The 22,245-nt window shown below is 57.9% G+C and overlaps 1 protein-coding gene across 2 annotated transcripts in view; it reads left to right on the top strand.

Annotated features, from left to right (window-relative positions):
- The first annotated feature begins 12,055 nt into the window (after positions 1 to 12,055).
- LOC144947708 (uncharacterized) overlaps positions 12,056 to 22,245 on the top strand; it is a 31,356-nt gene continuing 21,166 nt past the window's right edge. The window contains exons 1-2 of one of the 2 annotated variants that reach the window (XM_078877014.1): positions 12,056 to 12,354; positions 15,318 to 16,419. In XM_078877014.1, coding sequence (XP_078733140.1) covers positions 15,514 to 16,419 — 906 coding nt within the window. In that variant the 5' untranslated portion in view covers positions 12,056 to 12,354; positions 15,318 to 15,513. Of the gene's footprint in view, positions 12,355 to 13,324; positions 13,488 to 15,317; positions 16,420 to 22,245 lie in introns of those variants that run through there. The other variant, XM_078877013.1, reaches the window with a different exon arrangement.

Here is a 22,245-nt window from a genome sequence, read left to right as displayed (position 1 = left end):
CAAGATACACATCGCAAAGTAACCATCGCCAACCCCCCCGCACTTACCAGAGTGGTGAAGTATGGTCAAACAACGCCTGCAATTCCGCACGAAGTGCAGAAGTTTTCATCCAGCAGTGGAACGACAAAGCGCCATAGAGACAAAGACCCCCCGTGTAGCCTTCATCAGACTGTGGTGGCAAGTGGTGTTAGCGAGGACCAATTTCGGCCGGCACGGCACACGAGGTGGGTGGTGATAGCACGCCCACACGGCTGCGTCTGTCCAGTGCACCAGATATTAATTTGAGGCTGAGTCTACCTAATGGAGATCCAGGATCGTTTCAAACATCCGTCACCGATTGTTGGCCGTGAGCGGGAATCGAACTCGGGGTATCAGGGATTCGTAGCGCAGTGCGCTGACCACTCCGTCACCGCTCACCATACACACGTACACACACGTATACACACGTACACACACGTATACACACGTACACACACGTGAAGACAAAGACCCCCCGTATAGAAGAACAGAATGTTTGGGGCACTTGCTGTTGGCGAGCACCTGTGAAGGCCGGCACGGCACACGAGTGGGTGGGTGGCCAGCACCATGCCTGGCCGCCTTTGTCTCCCTCGTGGCGATGTTGACACGCCGCAGCGTCGATCTAGGGGAGGCCACAGCCAGGGGATATATATACCGACCATGACATCACGGACGTGTAGCATCTTCTAGACCTGTATGTGCGGTGGGGATCATTTACCGGGGTGTGTGTGTGTGATACACGGGGTGTGTGTGATACACCGAGTGTGTGTGTGTGATACACCTTGTGTGTGTGTGATACACGGGGTGTGTGTGTGTGTGATACACCTTGTGTGTGTGATACACGGGGTGTGTGTGATACACCGGGTGTGTGTGTGTGTGATACACCTTGTGTGTGTGTGATACACGGGGTGTGTGTGTGTGTGATACACCTTGTGTGTGTGATACACGGGGTGTGTGTGTGTGATACACGGGGTGTGTGTGAGTGATACACGGGGTGTGTGTGATACACCGGGTGTGTGTGTGTGATACACCGTGTGTGTGTGTGTGATACACGGGGTGTGTGTGTGTGTGATACACGGGGTGTGTGTGTGTGTGATACACGGGGTGTGTGTGTGTGTGATACACGGGTGTGTGTGTGATACACGATGTGTGTGTGTGTGATACACGATGTGTGTGTGTGTGATACACGGGGTGTGTGTGTGATACACGGGGTGTGTGTGTGTGATACACGGGGTGTGTGTGTGTGATACACGGGGTGTGTGTGTGATACACGGGGTGTGTGTGTGTGATACACGGGGTGTGTGTGTGATACACGGGGTGTGTGTGTGTGATACACGGGGTGTGTGTGTGATACACGGGGTGTGTGTGTGTGATACACGGGGTGTGTGTGTGTGTGATACACGGGGTGTGTGTGTGATACACGGGGTGTGTGTGTGATACACGGGGTGTGTGTGTGATACACGGGGTGTGTGTGTGTGTGATACACGGGGTGTGTGTGTGATACACGGGGTGTGTGTGTGTGATACACGGGGTGTGTGTGTGATACACGGGGTGTGTGTGTGTGTGATACACGGGGTGTGTGTGTGTGTGATACACGGGGTGTGTGTGTGATACACGGGGTGTGTGTGTGATACACGGGGTGTGTGTGTGATACACGGGGTGTGTGTGTGTGATACACGGGGTGTGTGTGTGATACACGGGGTGTGTGATACACGGGGTGTGTGTGTGATACACGGGGTGTATGTGTGTAATACACCGGGGTGTGTGTGTGATACACCGGGTGTGTGTGTGTGTGTGATACACGGGGTGTGTGTGTAATACACCGGGGTGTGTGTGAAGCACGGTGTGTGTGTGTGTGAAGCACGGTGTGTGTGTGTGTGAAGCACGGTGTGTGTGTGTGTGATACACGGGGTGTGTGTGTGTGTGATACACGGGGTGTGTGTGAGTGTATGTTGAACTTCTTACGCTCCGTACGTAGCCAACCGTTCGAATCAGGGTGCGGGGGAAGGACAACAAACTAGCGCAAACAGCGGTTCTAAAGAAACGAGTTTTCAGTCGAGATGTACAAGTGCATAGCTCCAGTGGCTTCCAAATATCGGAAGGAAGCAGTGGGTCTGATGATGCACGGATTCTCAAGGCCGCGTTACTGTGCTCGTGGTAGTGGGGATGGTGGCTGCGGTGATGGTGGTTGTGTACACACTCCCGCACCACAACAATATCGCGACACCACCATACCAAACAAAGATCTCCTGTGCGGCCTGAACAGACTGTTGGACCAAGCGCTGTTAGCGAGGGCTATGAAGGCCGGCACAGCACACGAGGGGGTGGGTAGCCAGCACCACGCTCGGCCGCCTTTGTCTCCCTAATGGAGATGTTTACACACCGCACCAGGTACTAGTTTGAGGCTGAGCCGACCTAAGGGACGCCCAGAACCGGTTCAAATAATCGTCGCCGGTGGTGGCCACGCGCTAACCACTACACTAACCCCCACACCATCAGACTCACTCCCCATCACACAACCTCTTAACATACCCTCTTCACACTGACTCCCCATCACACACCCCATCAAACACCCTCTTCGCACACATCCCATCACACAAACTCCCCATCACACAAACTCCCCTTTACACATCCCATCACACAAACTCCCCATCACACTCACACCCCATCACACAAACTCCCCATCACACAAACTCCCCATTACACATCCCATCACACAAACTCCCCATCACACTCACACCCCATCACACAAACTCCCCACCACACATCCCATCACACAAACTCCCCATCACACAAACTCCCCATTACACATCCCATCACACAAACTCCCCATCACACTCACACCCCATCACACAAACTCCCCACCACACATCCCATCACACAAACTCCCCATTACACATCCCATCACACAAACTCCCCATCACACTCACACCCCATCACACAAACTCCCCACCACACATCCCATCACACAAACTCCCCATCACACATCCCATCACACAAACTCCCCATCACACAAACTCCCCATTACACATCCCATCACACAAACTCCCCATCACACTCACACCCCATCACACAAACTCCCCACCACACATCCCATCACACAAACTCCCCATCACACATCCCATCACACAAACTCCCCATCACACAAACTCCCCATTACACATCCCATCACACAAACTCCCCATCCACTCACACCCCATCACACAAACTCCCCACCACACATCCCATCACACAAACTCCCCATCACACAAACTCCCCATCACACTCACACCCCATCACACAAACTCCCCATCACACATCCCATTACACAAACTCCCCATCACACAAACTCCCCATCACACAAACTCCCCATCACACTCACACCCCATCACACAAACTCCCCATCACACATCCCATCACATAAACTCCCCATCACACAAACTCCCCATCACACATCCTATCACACAAACTCCCCATCACACAAACTCCCCATCACACATCCTCTTGACACTCACCATCACTTCTGGCCAAACCAGCCCCCTCGCGCGTCTTACCGACCTTCATAAGGTGTTCGCTAAGAGCACTTGCCCCAACAGCCTGTGGAGGCTAGACGGGTGATCTTTGCCTGTGCGTGCGCCAACGGTGCGTGTGTGCTTTTGGGGTGGAGCGGTGGCGCAGCGCTTAGCGCGCTGCACGACGAATATCATCAAGTGCGAATGCATCAGCATAACCGGGGAGACGGAGTGGGGAAACAAAGGCGGCCGGGGAAACAACACGTGCCCGACCTGTTTTTCGCCACACCACCCGCTCCGTGTCCGTCTTCACAGCAGCCCCAACAGTCTGGCTCTGTGTGCGCTGCGCGTGTGAGCAAACTACAGGAGGAATTCCCCCCCCCTCCGCCCGTCTGGACGACCTCTAGGTCGACTCGGCCTTGAAAAATCACACCTGGCACGGCTAACAGTCAATGGGGTTTCTGACCACAGCGCGTCTTCTTCCGAGTGTCGGCTTTAGTAGATGCTCGCAATCATCGGTGTACATAGCAGCAGCCGGTGCTGTATGGGGGGACACGTGTGTGTACGCGAGTGTGTGTACGTGGTGGGGAGCGGTGGCGTAGCGGTTAGCGAGCAGCACTACGAACCCAGTGACCCCATTTTTATTCCGGCACCAGTGACAATTATCTGAACCGGTCCTGGGCATCCTCCTCTAGGTCTACTCAGCCTCAAATTATTACCTGGTACAGTGTGTAAACATTGCCACTGGGGAGGCTAAGGCGGTCGAGCGTGGTGCTCGCTACACACACAACAACAACAACCACAGTTCACCACTAAGTGGCGGTGACGTGACCACGGCGCTTGTGCCAGGCGAGGTGCACTTTGAGGCCACGTGACGTCTCGAAGGCCCGCTGGCAAGAGGTCACGGAACAGACCCAGCAGGTGCCATGGGTTGACTGCTGTGCCAGGCTAGGTGCAGCAGCAGGAGGAGGTCACGGAACAGATCCAGCAGGTGCCATGGGTTGATTGAAATGTTGTGGTTTCACGCTTCAACACACCGGTGGGCTAAAGCAGTGAACTATTTGTCTTTTGTCAACGTGACACTTTTTTTACCGATTGGCCGTGTCCGGTGGTGGAGGGTTACGACACATTTATAAATAACGCGATCTAAACCCAAAAACGTTGATTATGAATAATAATGGTCGCGAAAGCCTACGTGTTAAATTGATTGAGATGGCTGGCATATGCACCACCTTGTGCTCACCACTGCCAACTTTCTGCGCTTTATCCGCCCGTCGCTCCGCTCGTTGTTGTGAGCGTCGCTCCTCTGCCCTCCGTTATTGTCGGAGGGCGAATTCCACCAGCGTTCTTCGCGAACCTCCTCCACATCAGCACATCTCTTCTCTAAGCCGTGCTGTCCCCGTTTAGCTCCCTCTATGCGGGCGAACAGAAGCTGCTTGGGCATGCGATGGCTGAGAATGCGGGCTACGTGACCCAGCCAACGCAGCCTCGTCTGCCGGAGGAGCTCACTGATATGTCCAGATCTTTCACACACACAGGGACACAGAGACACACACGGACACGGGCACACGGAAACACAGACACAGAGTCACACAGACAGACGCGTAGACACAAGCAGAGACAGACACCGGACACACAGACAAACAGCGACACACAGAAACAGGGATACAGGGACACAGAAACGCATGGAGAGACAGAGACACGTGGGCCATGTCCATGAGAGAGGCACACACAGAAAGGGACAGGAGCGTATGGGAGTTGGAAGGGAGATGGGGTGGAGAAGTAAGGGGTGAGAATGGAGATGGGACTTAGAGCGGGTATTAAGAGGAAGGGGAGAGCTGGGGAGATGGTGTGGTAGTGAAGGGATGGAGAGAGGGGAGGTGACGGAGATGGAGGTGGGGTAGAGAGAGGGAAATGGGAGGTAAGGGCGAGGGATGGAGAGAGGAGAGGGAGCGGAGAGGGATGTGGGGGAGAGAGGGAAGGGAGACGGAATGGAGAGGGGGAGGGGTGGAGGGGGGACATGGGGGAGTGAGAGGGGGAAGGGAGTGAGAGGGGGGGGGGTGAGAGGGGGGAGGGAGTGAGAGGGGGGAGGGGTGGAGGGGGGACATGGGGGAGTGAGAGGGGGAAGGGAGTGAGAGGGGGGGGGGTGAGAGGGGGGAGGGAGTGAGAGGGGGGAGGGGTGGAGGGGGACATGGGGGAGTGAGAGGGGGGAGGGAGTGAGAGGGGGGGGGGTGAGAGGGGGGAGGGAATGAGAGGGGGTAGGGGTGGAGGGGGGACATGGGGGAGTGAGGGGGGGTAGGGAGTGAGGGGGGGGGGGTGAGAAAGGGGAGGGCGTGAGAGGGGAGAGGGTGGAGGGGGGACATGGGGGAGTGAGAGGGGGGAGGGAGTGAGAGGGGGGGAGTGAGGGGGGGGAGGGGTGGAGGGGGACATGGGGGAGTGAGAGGGGGTAGGGAGTGAGGGGGGGGTGTGAGAGGGGGGAGGGCGTGAGAGGGGAGAGGGTGGAGGGGGACATGGGGGAGTGAGAGGGGGTAGGGAGTGAGGGGGGGGGGGGTGAGAAAGGGGAGGGCGTGAGAGGGGAGAGGGTGGAGGGGGGTACATGGGGGAGTGAGAGGGGGGAGGGAGTGAGAGGGGGGGAGTGAGGGGGGGAGGGGTGGAGGGGGACATGGGGGGGGGTGAGAGGGGGGAGGGAGTGAGAGGGGGGGGTGTGAGAGGGGGAGGGAGTGATATGGGGAAGGGTGGAGGGGGGGGGGGAGTGAGGGGGGGGAAGGGGTGGAGGGGGGATATGGGGGAGTGAGAGGGGGGAGGGAGTGAGGGGGGTGGAGGGGGGGTGAGAGGGGGGGGGGAGTGAGAGGGGGGAGGGAGTGAGGGGGGGAAGGGTGGAGGGGGGACATGGAGGAGTGAGAGGGGGGAGGGAGTGAGAGGGGGGGGGGGTGAGAGGGGGAGGGGTGGAGGGGGGACATGGGGGAGTGAGAGGGGGGAGGGAGTGAGGGGGGTGGAGGGGGGTGAGAGGGGGGGGTGAGAGGGGGGAGGGAGTGAGGGGGGGGAGGGGTGGAGGGGGGACATGGGGGAGTGAGAGGGGGGAGGGAGTGAGAGGGAGGGGAGTGAGGGGGGGGGGGAGGGGTGGAGGGAGGGGCATGGGGGAGTGAGAGGAGGGAGGGAGTGAGGGGGGGGAGGGGTGGAGGGGGGACATGGGGGAGTGAGAAGGGGGAGGGAGTGAGGGGGGGAGGGGTGGAGGGGGGACATGGGGGAGTGAGAGGGGGGAGGGAGTGAGAGGGGGGGGAGTGAGGGGGGGGGGAGGGGTGGAGGGAGGGGCATGGGGGAGTGAGAGGAGGGAGGGAGTGAAAGGGGGGGGAGTGAGGAGGGGGAGGGGTGGAGGGGGGACATGGGGGAGTGAGAGGGGGGAGGGAGTGAGGGGGGTGGAGGGGGGGCGGAGTGAGAGGGGGGGGGGGAGTGAGAGGGGGGAGGGAGTGAGGGGGGGGGAGGGGTGGAGGGGGGACATGGGGGAGTGAGAGGGGGAGGGAGTGAGAGGGGGGGGGGGGGAGTGAGAGTGGGGGGGGAGTGAGAGGGGGGAGGGAGTGAGGGGGGGGTGGAGGGAGGGACATGGGGGAGTGAGAGGGGGGAGGGAGTGAGGGGGGTGGAGGGGGGGGGAGTGAGATGGGGGGGGAGTGAGAGGGGGGGGGGAGTGAGAGGGGGGAGGGAGCGAGGGGGGGAGGGGTGGAGGGAGGGACATGGGGGAGTGAGAGGGGGGAGGGAGTGAGGGGGGGGGGAGTGAGAGGGGGGTAGTGAGAGGGGGGAGGGAGTGAGGGGGGGGTGGAGGGAGGGGCATGGGGGAGTGAGAGGGGGGAGGGAGTGAGGGGGGTGGAGGGGGGGGGAGTGAGATGGGGGGGGAGTGAGAGGGGGGGGGGAGTGAGAGGGGGGAGGGAGCGAGGGGGGGGAGGGGTGGAGGGAGGGACATGGGGGAGTGAGAGGGGGGAGGGAGTGAGGGGGGGGGGGAGTGAGAGGGGGGTAGTGAGAGGGGGGAGGGAGTGAGGGGGGGGGGTGGAGGGAGGGGCATGGGGGAGTGAGAGGGGGGAGGGAGTGAGAGGGGGGGGAGTGAGGAGGGGGAGGGGTGGAGGGGGGACATGGGGGAGTGAGAGGGGGGAGGGAGTGAGAGGGGGGGGGAGTGAGGAGGGGGAGGGGTGGAGGGGGGACATGGGGGAGTGAGAGGGGGGAGGGAGTGAGAGGGGGGGGGAGTGAGAGGGGGGGTAGTGAGAGGGGGGAGGGAGTGAGGGTGGGGTGGAGGGAGGGGCATGGGGGAGTGAGAGGGGGGAGGGAGTGAGAGGGGGGGGGAGTGAGGAGGGGGAGGGGTGGAGGGGGGACATGGGGGAGTGAGAGGGGGGAGGGAGTGAGGGGGGTTGAGGGGGAGGCTGCAGGAACGCGCGCGCCGCCGACATTTTCCCGACCGCCCCGCGACGCGGGTTCACAACGCGCGCGTGTCTACTGTGTGTACTGTGTGTGTCTGTGTGTGTGTACTGTGTGTGTGTACTGTGTGTGTGTACTGCGTGTACTGTGTGTGTGTACTGTGTGTGTGTACTGTGTGTAGTGTGTGTGTACTGTGTGTGTGTACTGTGTGTACTGTGTGTGTGTACTGTGTGTGTACTGTGTGTACTGTGTGTGTGTACTGTGTGTGTGTACTGTGTGTAGTGTGTGTGTACTGTGTGTGTGTACTGTGTGTACTGTGTGTGTGTACTGTGTGTGTACTGTGTGTACTGTGTGTGTGTACTGTGTGTACTGTGTGTGTACTGTGTTCACACTGCGGGTGCCTGCGGGAGTGGTGGCGCAGTGGCTGTCGCACCGCTTTACGAACCCGGCGACCCGAGTTTGATTCCCGCTCACCAACAATAACGATGGATATCTTGAGCGACTCCAGGGCCTCCCCTAGGTCAACTTAGCCTCAAATGAGTACGTGGCGTGGTATGTAAACATCAGCACTGGGGAAACAAAGGCCACCACCACAACCTCGTGTGGCGTGCCGGCCTTAATAGATGCTTGCTAATGTCATTTTCCCCCAAATCGGTTAAGGCTACATGGGGGATGTTTTTATTTTGTTTAGTGAGCATGATGTGTGTGTGTACTGTGAGGTGTTTACACAAGCGATGCGTTGTTGTGGGGATGTTGTTTTGCTCCACGTGTTTATTATTTTCATGGCACCAGACGCCACAAACTCGTACGACACACACACAGATATAGAGACAGGGGAGAGACACACACAGATATAGAGACACGGGGGAGACACACACACACAGATATAGAGACACGGGGAGAGACACACACACACAGATATAGAGACACGGGGAGAGACACACACACATATATAGAGACACGGGGGGAGAGACACACACAGATATAGAGACACGGGGAGAGAGACACACACACACAGCTGTAGAGACACGGGGGGAGAGACACAAACAGACATAGAGACACGGGGAGGGAGAGACAAACACGCAGATGTAGGGACACGGGGAGTGAGAGACACGCAGACATAAAGACACGGAGAGAGACACACACAGATATAGAGACACGGAGAGAGACACACACGCAGATGTAGAGACACGGGGAGGGAGAGACACACACAGACATAGAGACACGGGGAGAGACACACACAGACATAGAGACACGGAGAGAGACACACACAGACATAGAGACACGGGGAGAGACACACACAGACATAGAGACACGGAGAGAGGCACACACAGACATAGAGACACGGGGAGAGAGACACAGATATAGAGACACGGGGAGAGACACACACAGACATAGAGACACGGGAAGAGACACACAGATATAGAGACACGGGGAGAGAGACACACACACGCAGATGTAGAGACACGGGGAGGGAGAGACACACACAGACATAGAGACACGGGGAGAGAGACACAGACATAGAGACACGGGGAGAGACACACACACAGATATAGAGACACGGGGAGAGACACACACACAGATATAGAGACACGGGTGGAGAGACACACACAGACATAGAGACACGGGGGCACAGAGACAGAGAGACGCGGGGAGACTTGGAGTGGGTGCTAGCGATGGTGGGAATTGAGACGTGGGTGGGAGAGAAGGGGCGGGGTAGAGGAGCGGGAATGGAACCCGCCGACCCGAGTTCGATTCCCGCTCAGCGCCAACAGCAGTAACGATTATCTGAGCTGGTCCTGGGCCTCCCCTACGTCGACTCAGCTCAAATGAGTACCTGGTGCGTTGTGTAAAACATCGCCACTAGGGAGACAAAGGCGGTCGGGCTTGGTGCTGGTCACCCACCCCATCGTGTACCGTTTCGGCCTTCAAAGGTGCTCGCTAACAGCACTTGCCCCTACAGTCTGTTGAAGGCTACACGGGGGATCTTTGGTGGGGTTCGGGTACATTGGATAGGAGACGAGGAGGGTGGGAGACTGTGAGGGGGGGGGGGGTAATGCTGCCTTGGGGAGACGGGGAACGTGGAGTGGGCTATGCGGGAGTGGACAGCACGACGGGGAGACGGGGCAGGGAGATGGTGGGGGGAGAGGGGGACGGAGGTGGAGACGAGAGGAGAGGTAGACAGGGTGGTGGATGGGGGGGGAGAGACTGTGAGGGAGACGTGGGGGAGGGAGGTGGAGACGTGGAGAGGGAGGGAGACGGTGGGGAGGGAGGGATGAAGACTGGGGCAGGGAGGGAGGGAGGGGGGCGCGCGTCTGGCTGCATGGGGAGGGAAACGCGTCTCGGGCTGCGGAAACGCGCTCCGCTCCCCCCACTCTCTCCCCTCTCTCTCCCTTCGCTCTCTCCCCCCTCTCTCTCTTCGCTCTCGCTCCTCGATTCTTCGCTCTCGCCTCTCTCCGGTGGTCGTCGCTCCTTCCCCCATCTTCTACCTCCCCCCTCTACCCTCGTCGGCGCGACCATCCCTCTCCCTCCCCTCTCTATCCGCGCACCTCCAGGGCCAACAACAACATCCACAACAACAACAACAATCACCACGCGAACACAACCGCCACCACCACTACGTCCGCAGCTGTAGTTGATGCTACTGGTGGTGGTGGTTGTGGTTGTTGTGGTTGGTGGTTGTGTGTCTTTGTGTTCCATGCTGCTGAGTGTGTGTCAGGTTCCGTGCCGTGTGGGGGGAGTCGTGGCGCAATGGTGAGCGCACTGCGCTACGAACCCGCGCACGGCTTCACCACGGCCGGCATCTCGGTCCCGATGCGGTCCTGGGCCTCTCTTAGGTCGACTCAAGCTTTAAAAATGAGTACCTGGTACGATAACTGGGGAGACAAAGGCGGCCAGGCGTGGTTCTGGTGACACCTTCCCATCGTTATGCGCCGTGCCGGCCGTATAATCGGTGTTGGTTCACAGAACTTGCCCCAACAGTCTATGGAGGCTACACGGGGGATCTTTGCTTTTTGTGGACACGTATGTACAGTCTTTGTGTACAGTATACACGTGTGTACAGTCTTTGTGTACAGTATACACGTATCCACCCCGTGCGCGCTGCTGTTGCTGCTGCCGATGTTGATGATCAACATCCCAAACACAACTACAGTAGCAACAAACAACAACAACAACCACTCCCATCAACCAAACACCGACTTATCAAGCTCAGCAATCACACACTGACCGCACCACAACCATCACCACGCGCTTCGTCAAGGCTTCTCCGCGGCCATCACCATCATCATCATCTACCCCTCCTATCCGCACAACACCATCACCCACACCATCACCTCCATCCTCAACATTCTTAACACCCCCCCCCCATCTCTCTTCCATCTCCACATAGAACATCCACCCTTCCCTTTACAACTACAACCATCACCACCACCATCACCATTCCGCTCCCCATCACCACCACCACCACCACCACCCCACGTCGCCGTCCTTCTACAAGACAAAGAACCCCCCAGTAGCCTTAACAGACTGTTGGGGCAAGTGCTGTTCGCGAAGACCTTGGGAGGCCGGCACGGCACACGAAGGTGATAGGTGGCCAGAACCACGCCCGGCCGCCTTTGTCTCCCCAGTGCAGATGTTTTTTTTTACCCCGTAACCAGTTATTCATTTAAGTCTGAGTCGATCTAGGGGGAGGCCAAGGACCGGTTTAAACATTCGCCAACACTGTTATTGGTCGTGAGCGGGAATCGAAGTTATGTCGCCGGATTCGTAGCTCAGTGCGCTAACCGCTGCGCCACCAATCACCATAACCCGCTCTCCCCACACCCCCCCGACCATCACCATCACCACCCCCACCACCATCACCACCCCCACCACCCCCATCACCACCCCACCACCACCATCACCACCCCCACCACCCCCATCACCACCCCCACCACCCCCATCACCACCCCCACCACCCCCATCACCACCCCCACCACCCCCATCACCACCATCACTACCCCCATCACCACCCCCACCACCCCCATCACCACCCCCACCACCCCCATCACCACCCCCACCACCCCCATCACCACCATCACTACCCCCATCACCCCCCACCACCTCCTCCTCCGTTACCGCCCGGAGCTCTCTGCGCATGCGCGCGTTTGGCGCAGTCTAAGACGGGAACGCGCGCGTCGCGGGCGCTTTCTCCGACTTCACGATCGCCGCCGCCAACTACCGCCGCTAACTACAACAACTAAGCACAACAACTAACCACAACAACTACAACTACAGCTGCTGCTGTGGAGGAGGAGTTGGAGGAGGATACATGAGAAGAAGTGGCTCGACAAGCCACGGCGAAGCCATCTATACCATCACGACCACCACCACCATCACGACCACCACCACCATCATCAGCAGCAGCAGCGGCGCGCGTGTTGCGCGCGTGTTTGTAGAGGCGGTGAGTATAGAGTTGGTGGTCTAGAGCAGACGAGACACTAACTAGTACACACACACACTCGCCTGTGCACACGTGTGTGTGTGTACAGGCGAGTGTGTGTGTGTGTACAGGCGACTATGCAGGCGAGTGTGCAGGCGAGTGTGTGTGTGTACAGGCGAGTGTACAGGCGAGTGTGTGTGTGTGTACACGCGTGTGTGTGTACAGGCGAGTGTGTGTGTGTGTGTGTACACGCGTGTGTGTGTGTGTACACGCGTGCGTGTGTGTGTGTACAGGCGAGAGAGTGTGTGTGTACACGCGTGTGTGTGTGTGTACAGGCGAGTGTACAGGCGAGTGTGTGTACACGCGTGTGTGTGTGTGTACAGGCGAGTGTGTGTGTGTACACGCGTGTGTGTGTGTACAGGCGAGTGTGCACGTAGTGAGTGTGCACGTAGCGAGTGTGCACGTAGCGACACGACCGTGCGCACACGCGGATATCCATGGGCTGCGTCGTCGTCGTGTTGGCGTCTAGAGGAGGGTGGCGACTGTGGGGCAGAGTACAGACACACAGATACACACACAGACACACACACACAGATACCACACAGACACGGATATACACACACAGATATACACACAGACACACACACAGGCACAGATATACACACACAGATACACAGATATACACACACAGATATACACACACAGATACACAGATACACACACAGATATACACACACACACAGATATACACACACAGATATACACACACAGATACACAGATACACACACAGATATACACACACAGATACACAGATACACACACAGATATACACACACACACAGATATACACACACAGATATACACACACAGAGATACACACACACAGATACACACACAGATATACACAGATATACACACACAGATATACACACACACACAGATATACACACACAGATATACACACACAGAGATACACACACACAGATACACACACAGATATACACACACACGGATACGCAGCCTCGCACAGGAACGCAGAGAGAGATGGGCGCTGGGTGAGACGGGTCCCACCAGCGAGGCGGAGGGAGACAAAGACGCGTGCGCGCCAGCGGCGGCTGCGGGAGACGCGCGTCTTGATGGAGGCGCGTCACGCGTAGGGAGAGCTGGGAGACGCGACTCGCAACCACGACACCACGTACACACACACTCACATACACTCTCACACACACACACCACGTACCACACACCACGTACCACACACACACACCACGTACCACACACACACACCACGTACCACACACACACACCACACACACACACCACGCACACACCACGCACACCACACACACACACCACACACACACCACGTACCACACACACACACCACACACACGTACCACACACACACCACGTACCACACACACACACCACGTACCACACACACACCACGTACACACTAACCCCACACACCACGTACACACACCACATACACACACACACCACGTACCACACACCACGTACCACACACCACGTACACACACACACTAACCCCACACACACACCACGTACCACACACCACGTACACACACCACACACACACACACCACGTACCACACACCACATACACACACACACTAACCCCACATACACACCACGTACACACACACACACCACGTACACACACCACATACACACACACACCACGTACCACACACCACATACACACACCACGTACACCACACACCACACACACACTAACCCCACACACACACCACGTACACACACACACGCGCGTACACACACCACACACACACACACACCACACACACACTAACCCCACACACACACCACGTACACACACACACGCGCGTACACACACCACACACACACACACACCACACACACACTAACCCCACACACACACCACATACACACACACACGCGCGTACACACGCTGTTAGACTCCGATACGCACGTACACACAGCTACGCACGTAGATACAACGGAGATCGACACCGACACGCACACACAAAGACGCACTTACTGTGCACGTATCACGCTCGGATACACGCTGATACGTACACATGACCGGCAGACGAATACACATTGACACACGCGTGTGTGTGTGAATATTCACATAGATATGCATACGGATAGACGCACACGCATATACTCATTAACACAGGCGCATCTCATCAAATACACGCAGGGTAGGGTGTAGGCGGTGTACACGTGTAACACGTGTAACACGCACTAGACACACGTGTACACACACAAGCAGGTGCTGCTTGTGTGTCTGTTAACGCGCGTGTCTGTGTACACGCGCGTGTCTGTGTTAACGCGCGTGTGTCTGTGTACACGCGCGTGTCTGTGTTAACGCGCGTGTCTGCGTGTCTGTGTTAACGCGCGTGTCTGTGTTAACGCGCGTGTCTGTGTGTCTGTGTTAACGCGCGTGTCTGTGTTAACGCGCATGTCTGTGTGTCTGTGTTAACGCGCGTGTCTGTGTTAACGCGCGCGCGTGTGCGCACACTGTAGGGCTGAGTGCGCGTGTACCGCCCAGAGGCGGAGAGAGACAGGGGAGGGGGGAGATCACAGGGAGAGAGGTATTGGGGCAGAGGTATTGGGGGAGAGGTATTGGGGGAGAGGTATTGGGGTGGTGGATGTGTGCGGGGGGAGTGTAAAGGCCTGCGCCGAGGGAGGGAGGGGAGGGTGCGCGTCCAGCAGAGAGAGCGAGGCACGGCGGGGGGTGTGGAGAGGGGGTCGGGGCGGGAGTGCACAGGGAGGAGGAGGCGTTGTATGCGGAGCGAGAGGGGAGAGAGAGAGAGAGCGCACGAGGAGGAGGAGGTCGGCAGTGGATTGTGCGAGTGTGTGTGGACTCTGTCGAGTCGGGAGGTTGTCTCGGGAGAGTGCGAGCGGTAGGGGGGAGTGGGGAGAGTATATTGTAAGAGGCGCTATCGGTCGTCATTGTCTCGGGGGAGAGCAGACGGAGGCAGCTGAGGAGGAGCGGCGACTCCTCAAACAACCACCACTCGACCGTCGCCTCCATTGGGCACCGGCCCGAGGCAGCCACCTCAACCACAGCCATTAACAGCGCCACCACCACCTCCACCATCTCCACCACCACCCCCACCACCATCACCACCCTCTCCACCCCCACCACCGCCACCACCCCCGCCGCGATGTCCGAGTCTCGCTACAAGGAGTGGATCTTGGACTCCATCGACTCGCTGCGCTCCCGCAAGGCGCGCCCGGACCGCGAGCGCATCTGCCGCATGGTGGAGCGCCGTCACGGCGCGTGCGCCAGCATCACGCAGGTCGCGCTCGAGCGTCTCGTCGCCTCGTCGCTGGTGGTCAAAGTCTCCTACAAGGGCTCGCACAGCTACAGGAACGCGGCCAAGTGTCGCCGCGGCCGCACTCACGGCATGGTGCTCCCTCCGTCGTCCTCACCCGTCGAGAAGGAAAACGACGACGACGGCGGCGGTGGTGGTGGTGTCGGTGAAGAGGAGGAGCAGGAGGATGACGGTGGTTGTGATAATGAGGGTGGTGGTGGTGGAGGGGGAGGTGATGGTGGAGGTGGCCCTGGAGATAATGAAGATGCTGGAGGTGATGGAAAGGTGGTTCCGGCGGATGCTGCTGCTGTTGAAGATGGTGGGGATGATTCTACTCCAGCTAAGTCTGATGATGATGATGTTGATGATGATCATCATGATGGTGGTGATGGTCCCGGTGGCATTGGTGATGATGGTTCCACGATGGGAGGTGGTGGTGGTGGTGAAGCTGCCGGGTGCAGGAGAGGGCGGTCGAAGCCCATTCGTGATATTGCCGCATCATCGATAACAACTTTGACAACATCGTCAACAACGTCAACAGGGTCAACAACAGCGTCAACAACATCACCGCCCCAAGTGAAACTCGAGACCTCGCCTCGACTCCCTTCGGCCCGCGCTGCCCGCAACCCCGCGGCCAAAGTGCGCAGCTCCCCCACTCCACGGGAGCGCGGCGGGGCTCAGTACGGCGGTGGCGTGGAGGAGAGTGGCGGGGTCAGCTTGGGGAGAGTGGCGGCGAGAAGGAACCTCAAGAAAAAGGTGAGGAGGGTGGTGGTGGTGGGGGTGGTGGTGGTGGTGGTGAGGGTGGTGGTGGTGGGGGTGGTGGTGAGGGTGGTGGTGGTGGGGGTGGTGGTGGTGGTGAGGGTGGTGGTGAGGGTGGTGGTGGTGGGGGTGGTGGTGGTGGTGGTGAGGGTGGTGGTGGTGGGGGTGGTGGTGAGGGTGGTGGTGGTGGGGGGTGGTGGTGGTGGTGGTGAGGGTGGTGGTGAGGGTGGTGGTGGTGGGGGTGGTGGTGGTGGTGGTGAGGGTGGTGGGGGTGGTGGTGAGGGTGGTGGTGGTGGGGGTGGTGGTGAGGGTGGTGGTGGTGGGGGTGGTGGTGGTGAGGGTGGTGGTGAGGGTGGTGGTGGTGGGGCTGGTGGTGGTGAGGGTGGTGGTGGTGGGGGTGGTGGTGGTGGTGAGGGTGGTGGTGGTGAGGGTGGTGGTGGTGGGGTGGTGGTGGTGGGGGTGGTGGTGGTGGTGAGGGTGGTGGTGGTGGGGCTGGTGGTGAGGGTGGTGGTGGTGGTGGGGGTGGTGGTGAGGGTGGTGGTGGGGGTGGTGGTGGTGAGGGTGGTGGTGGTGGGGGTGGTGGTGAGGGTGGTGGTGGGGGTGGTGGTGGTGCAAGTGGCGTTGGGTTAATGGAAGTTGTGTTGGTGTGGGTAGCGCAGCGGGTAGCGCACCCGGGGGCCACCCGAGTTCGAATCTCGCTCACGGCCAACAGAAGTCGACTCGGTCCCAAACGAGTACCTGGGGCGATGTCTTAAACATCGCTACTAGGGAGACAAAGGCGGCCGGGCGTGGTGCTGGCCACCCACCCCTCCGTGTACCTTGACCTTCATCGGGGCTCGCTCACAGCACTTTCTCTAACAGTTCGTCTTGTGTGTTGATGGTGGCGGTGTTCGTGATCAGGCTGATGTTCGTCATCGCGGTGTTGTGGTGCGGACATCTGAAAAAGAGCTTTATAGCTAATCGGATTCCTCCAGCACACATCACGATTGTGACGTGGATGATCGTGATAAGAGCTGCGGATGATGGGCACTAATTGGTGTTGCTGGTTGAGATTGTGTGGTGGTTTATGTGATGGCAGTGATGTTGATGGGGTGGTGCGGGGTTTGTGGGATCCGATGATGGTGGTGATGGATTTTATGGTCCTGTATTGATGTTACATTATCGATGTTGATTATGGTAATTATGATGGTGGTGATGATAGTGATATTATTGGTAACATTAACGCGGTTCCGACCATTCGCGTTTTGCGAAGGCGGGAATGGACGGGACGGATTCGGGACTGGGTCTTGGGTCTCGTTGTGTCTGGGTCTGAGTAGAGTCTTCTTGGGTCTGTGTTTGGGGTCTCGTTGTGTTTGGGGTCTCGTTGTGTCTGGGGTCTCGTTGTGTCTGGGGTCTCGTTGTGTCTGGGGTCTCGTTGTGTCTGGGGTCTCGTTGTGTTTGGGGTCTCGTTGTGTTTGGGGTCTCGTTGTGTCTGGGGTCTCGTTGTGTCTGGGGTCTCGTTGTGTTTGGGGTCTCATTGTATCTGGGGTCTCGTTGTGTCTGGGGTCTCGTTGTGTTTGGGGTCTCGTTGTGTCTGGGGTCTCGTTGTGTTTGGGGTCTCGTTGTGTTTGGGGTCTCGTTGTGTTTGGGGTCTCGTTGTGTTTGGGGTCTCGTTGTGTCTGGGGTCTCGTTGTGTTTGGGGTCTCGTTGTGTTTGGGGTCTCGTTGTGTTTGGGGTCTCGTTGTGTTTGGGGTCTCGTTGTGTTTGGGGTCTCGTTGTTTTTGGGGTCTCGTTGTGTCTGGGGTCTCGTTGTGTTTGGGGTCTCGTTGTGTCTGGGGTCTCGTTGTGTCTGGGGTCTCGTTGTGTCTGGGGTCTCGTTGTGTTTGGGGTCTCGTTGTGTTTGGGGTCTCGTTGTGTCTGGGGTCTCGTTGTGTTTGGGGTCTCATTGTATCTGGGGTCTCGTTGTGTCTGGGGTCTCGTTGTGTTTGGGGTCTCGTTGTGTCTGGGGTCTCGTTGTGTCTGGGGTCTCGTTGTGTTTGGGGTCTCGTTGTGTCTGGGGTCTCGTTGTGTTTGGGGTCTCGTTGTGTCTGGGGTCTCGTTGTGTCTGGGGTCTCGTTGTGTCTGGGGTCTCGTTGTGTCTGGGGTCTCGTTGTGTTTGGGGTCTCGTTGTGTTTGGGGTCTCGTTGTGTTTGGGGTCTCGTTGTGTCTGGGGTCTCGTTGTGTCTGGGGTCTCATTGTGTCTGGGGTCTCGTTGTGTTTGGGGTCTCGTTGTGTTTGGGGTCTCGTTGTGTTTGGGGTCTCGTTGTGTCTGGGGTCTCGTTGTGTCTGGGGTCTCGTTGTGTCTGGGGTCTCGTTGTGTCTGGGGTCTCGTTGTGTTTGGGGTCTCGTTGTGTCTGGGGTCTCGTTGTGTAAATGTCTCTCACGCGCTGGGGGTAACCAGGGGCTGGTCTTCTCGTCGCTGTCTATCGCCGTCTGTGTTTGTGTCCACGCCTGTGCATGGCTCTGGGAGAGGGGGGCGGGGGGCTTATGGGGGCGGGGGGCTGATGGGTGGGGGGGGGTCCGCTATGCGCGGGAGGCGTCGGGTTACAGTTACACAGACACACGCACAAAGACAAAGGTCCCCCGTATAACCTTAACTGACGTTTGGGGCAAGTGCTGTTAGCGAGTGGCGCCTATGGAGGCCGGCGCGGGTGTTCAGCACCCACGCCCCGCGCCTTTATCTCTCTGGTGGCGATGTTCACGACACACCGCACCAGGTACACGACTCGTTTCAGGCGGAGTCGACCTAGGGGAGGCCCACGACCGGTTTAGATATAACGTCACTGGTGTTGGCACGTGAGCAAGAATCGAACTCGGGTGACCTGGGTTCGTAGCGCAGTGCGCTAACCACGACACCACCGCTCCCCAAAGACACGCGCACACAGTTTCAGACACGCGCTCGGAGACACCACGGCCTCTGCGCGCGTTCACACGCGAGGTGGGTGGACAATCACTCCGGCAGGGGTGGGTACACGCGGGTACCAGAGACAGGACGTACGCATCCAGAGAGTTATTGACGAATGTGTTGTTTTGTGTGTGTACACACACACGCACGTGCACACACACACGTACACACACACGTTTGCACACGCACGTGTACACGTACACACGCGCGTGTGTACATACACACGTGCACACACACACACGTGTACACACACACGTGTGTGTACGTGTGTGTGTGCACGTGTGTGTGCGCACGCGGATTTGAGATGCGCCGGTGGCAAGCGCGCATTGCACCGATGACGACGCGCGTCTCTTCAACAACGCAAAGACAAAGATCCCCCACATAGCCTCTAACCGACTGTTGGGACAAGTGCTGTTCGCGAGCACCTATTTTGTTCGGCACGCGGCACATGATGGGGTGGTGGAAAAACACCACAACACTGAGGAGGGTGCACACATTCACAGTTACACACATTCACAGTTACACACATTCACAGTTACACACAGACACAGTTACACAGCTACACACAGCTACACACACAGGGCAAAGATCCCCTTAGACTTGTGGGGCAGTGGCGTTAGGCAGTACCTATGAAGGCCGACACGGCACACGGGGAATGATGGGTGACAAAGACACAGGCTCGCACACATCGACACACACACAGACACACAGGGCACACACACAGACACACACACACAGGGCACAAAGATAAAGACAAAGATCCCCCGTATAGCCTTAACAGACTGTAGGGGCAAGTGCTGTTAGCGAGCACCTATGAAGGCCGGAACGGTACACGAACGAGGGGGTGGGTGGCCAGCACCACGCCCGACCGCCATTGTCTCCCCAGTGGCGATGTTTACACACCGCACCAGGTACTCATTTAAGGCTGAGTCGACCTAGGGGAGGCCCGGGACCGGTTCAGATAATCGTCACTGGTGTCGCCGGGTTCATAGCACAGCGCGCTAACCGCTACATTACCGCTCCCCCCCACACACAGACACACACACACAGACACACACAGGGCACACACACAGACACACACACAGCAAAACAAATACACGCACAGTTTGGCACGCACAAATCCAGACCAGGCGGGCACACACACACAGGGCACACACACAGGGCACACACACACATAGACACACACATAAACACACACACAGGGCACACGTACCAACACGCGTCTATACAAAAACACGAAGACAAAGATCCCCCTTAGAGACTTAACAGACTGTTGAGGCAAGTGCTGTTAGCGAGTACCTATGAAGGTCGGCACGGCACACGCAGAGGGGTGTGGGTACCCAGGACCAGGCCCGGCCGCCTTTATCTCCCCAGTGGCGATGTTTACACACCGCACCACGTACTTATTTGAGGCTGAGTCGACCTAGGGGAAGCCCAGGACCGGTTCAGATAATCGTCACTGGTGGTGATGAGCGGGAATTGGTTAGCGCAGTGCGCTACACTACCGCTCCCAACAAAGAGCACACACATAGACACACACACACATAGACACACACATAGACACAGACACACACACACACATAGACACACACACACATAGACACACACACACATAGACACACACACACATAGACACACACACACACAGACACACACAGACACACACATAGACACAGACACACACAGGGCACACACATAGACACACACACACACATAGACACACATACACAGACACACACACACAAACATGCGCACACATAGACACACACATAGACAGACACACACACATAGTGCACACACAGACACACACAGACACACACAGACACACAGACACACACACACATAGACACACAGACACACACACACGACCAAGAGGCGATCACGCGCGCGCTCACACGCGCATTGCACGCGCGCATAAACGCCCTTGTGCGCAGACGCACACACACAAAGACAAAGATCCCCCATATAGTTTGAGACAGATTGTTGGGGCAAGTGCCGTTAGCGAGCACCTATGAAGGTCGGGCACAGCGCACAAGGAGGATGGCTGTAAAACACCACGCATGGCTGCCTTTGTCTTCCTAGTGGCGATGTTTACACATCGCACCGGGTATTTATTAAAGGCTGAGTCGGCCTAGGGGAGGCCTCCGTTCAGACAATCGTCACTGGTGTTGGCCGTGAGCGGGAATCGAACCCGGGTCGCCGGGTTTGTAGCGCAGCGCGCTCACCGCTACACCACCGCTCCCACAGGCGCACACACACACGCACACACACACGCACATACACACACATACACGCGCACACCCACACACGCTCATACACTCACTCACACACACACTCACTCACACACACACGCACATACACACACGTTCACACACGCACACACGCACGCACACACACACACGCAACACACACGCACGAACCCACAGGCGCTCGAACACAAAGAACCGCGCACGTGCACGCGCGTTCGCATTGATAATTGAGATCACGGACACAGACGCGCGCGCACACGCAGAGACAAAGATCCCCCGTGTAGCCTGAACAGACTGTGGGGGGCAAGTGCTGTAAGCGAGCAGCACCTGTGAAGGCCGCCACGGCACACGAGGGGGTGACTGGAAAACACCACGCCCGGCCGCCTTTGCCTCCCCGGTGCCGATGTATACACACCACACCAGGTGCTCATTTAAGGCTGAGTCGACATAGGGGAGGCCCAGGGCCGGTTGAGATATTCGCCACCACGGTTACTGGTCGTGAGCAGCGAATTGAACTCGAGTGGCCTGTTTATTAGCGAAAGTGTGCTAACCGCTGCACCACCGCTCCCCGTAGGGCACGTACATACACACACACATTGGCGAACACGCGAACACGTATAGCAATACACGACGCACACATACACACACAGA

The sequence above is a fragment of the Lampetra fluviatilis genome, chromosome 46 (genome assembly GCF_964198595.1).
Source record: "Lampetra fluviatilis chromosome 46, kcLamFluv1.1, whole genome shotgun sequence".
Lineage (NCBI taxonomy): Eukaryota > Metazoa > Chordata > Hyperoartia > Petromyzontiformes > Petromyzontidae > Lampetra > Lampetra fluviatilis.
The sequence above is the reverse complement of the archived record's forward strand: the minus strand, read 5'-3'. Positions and strand labels throughout refer to the sequence as shown.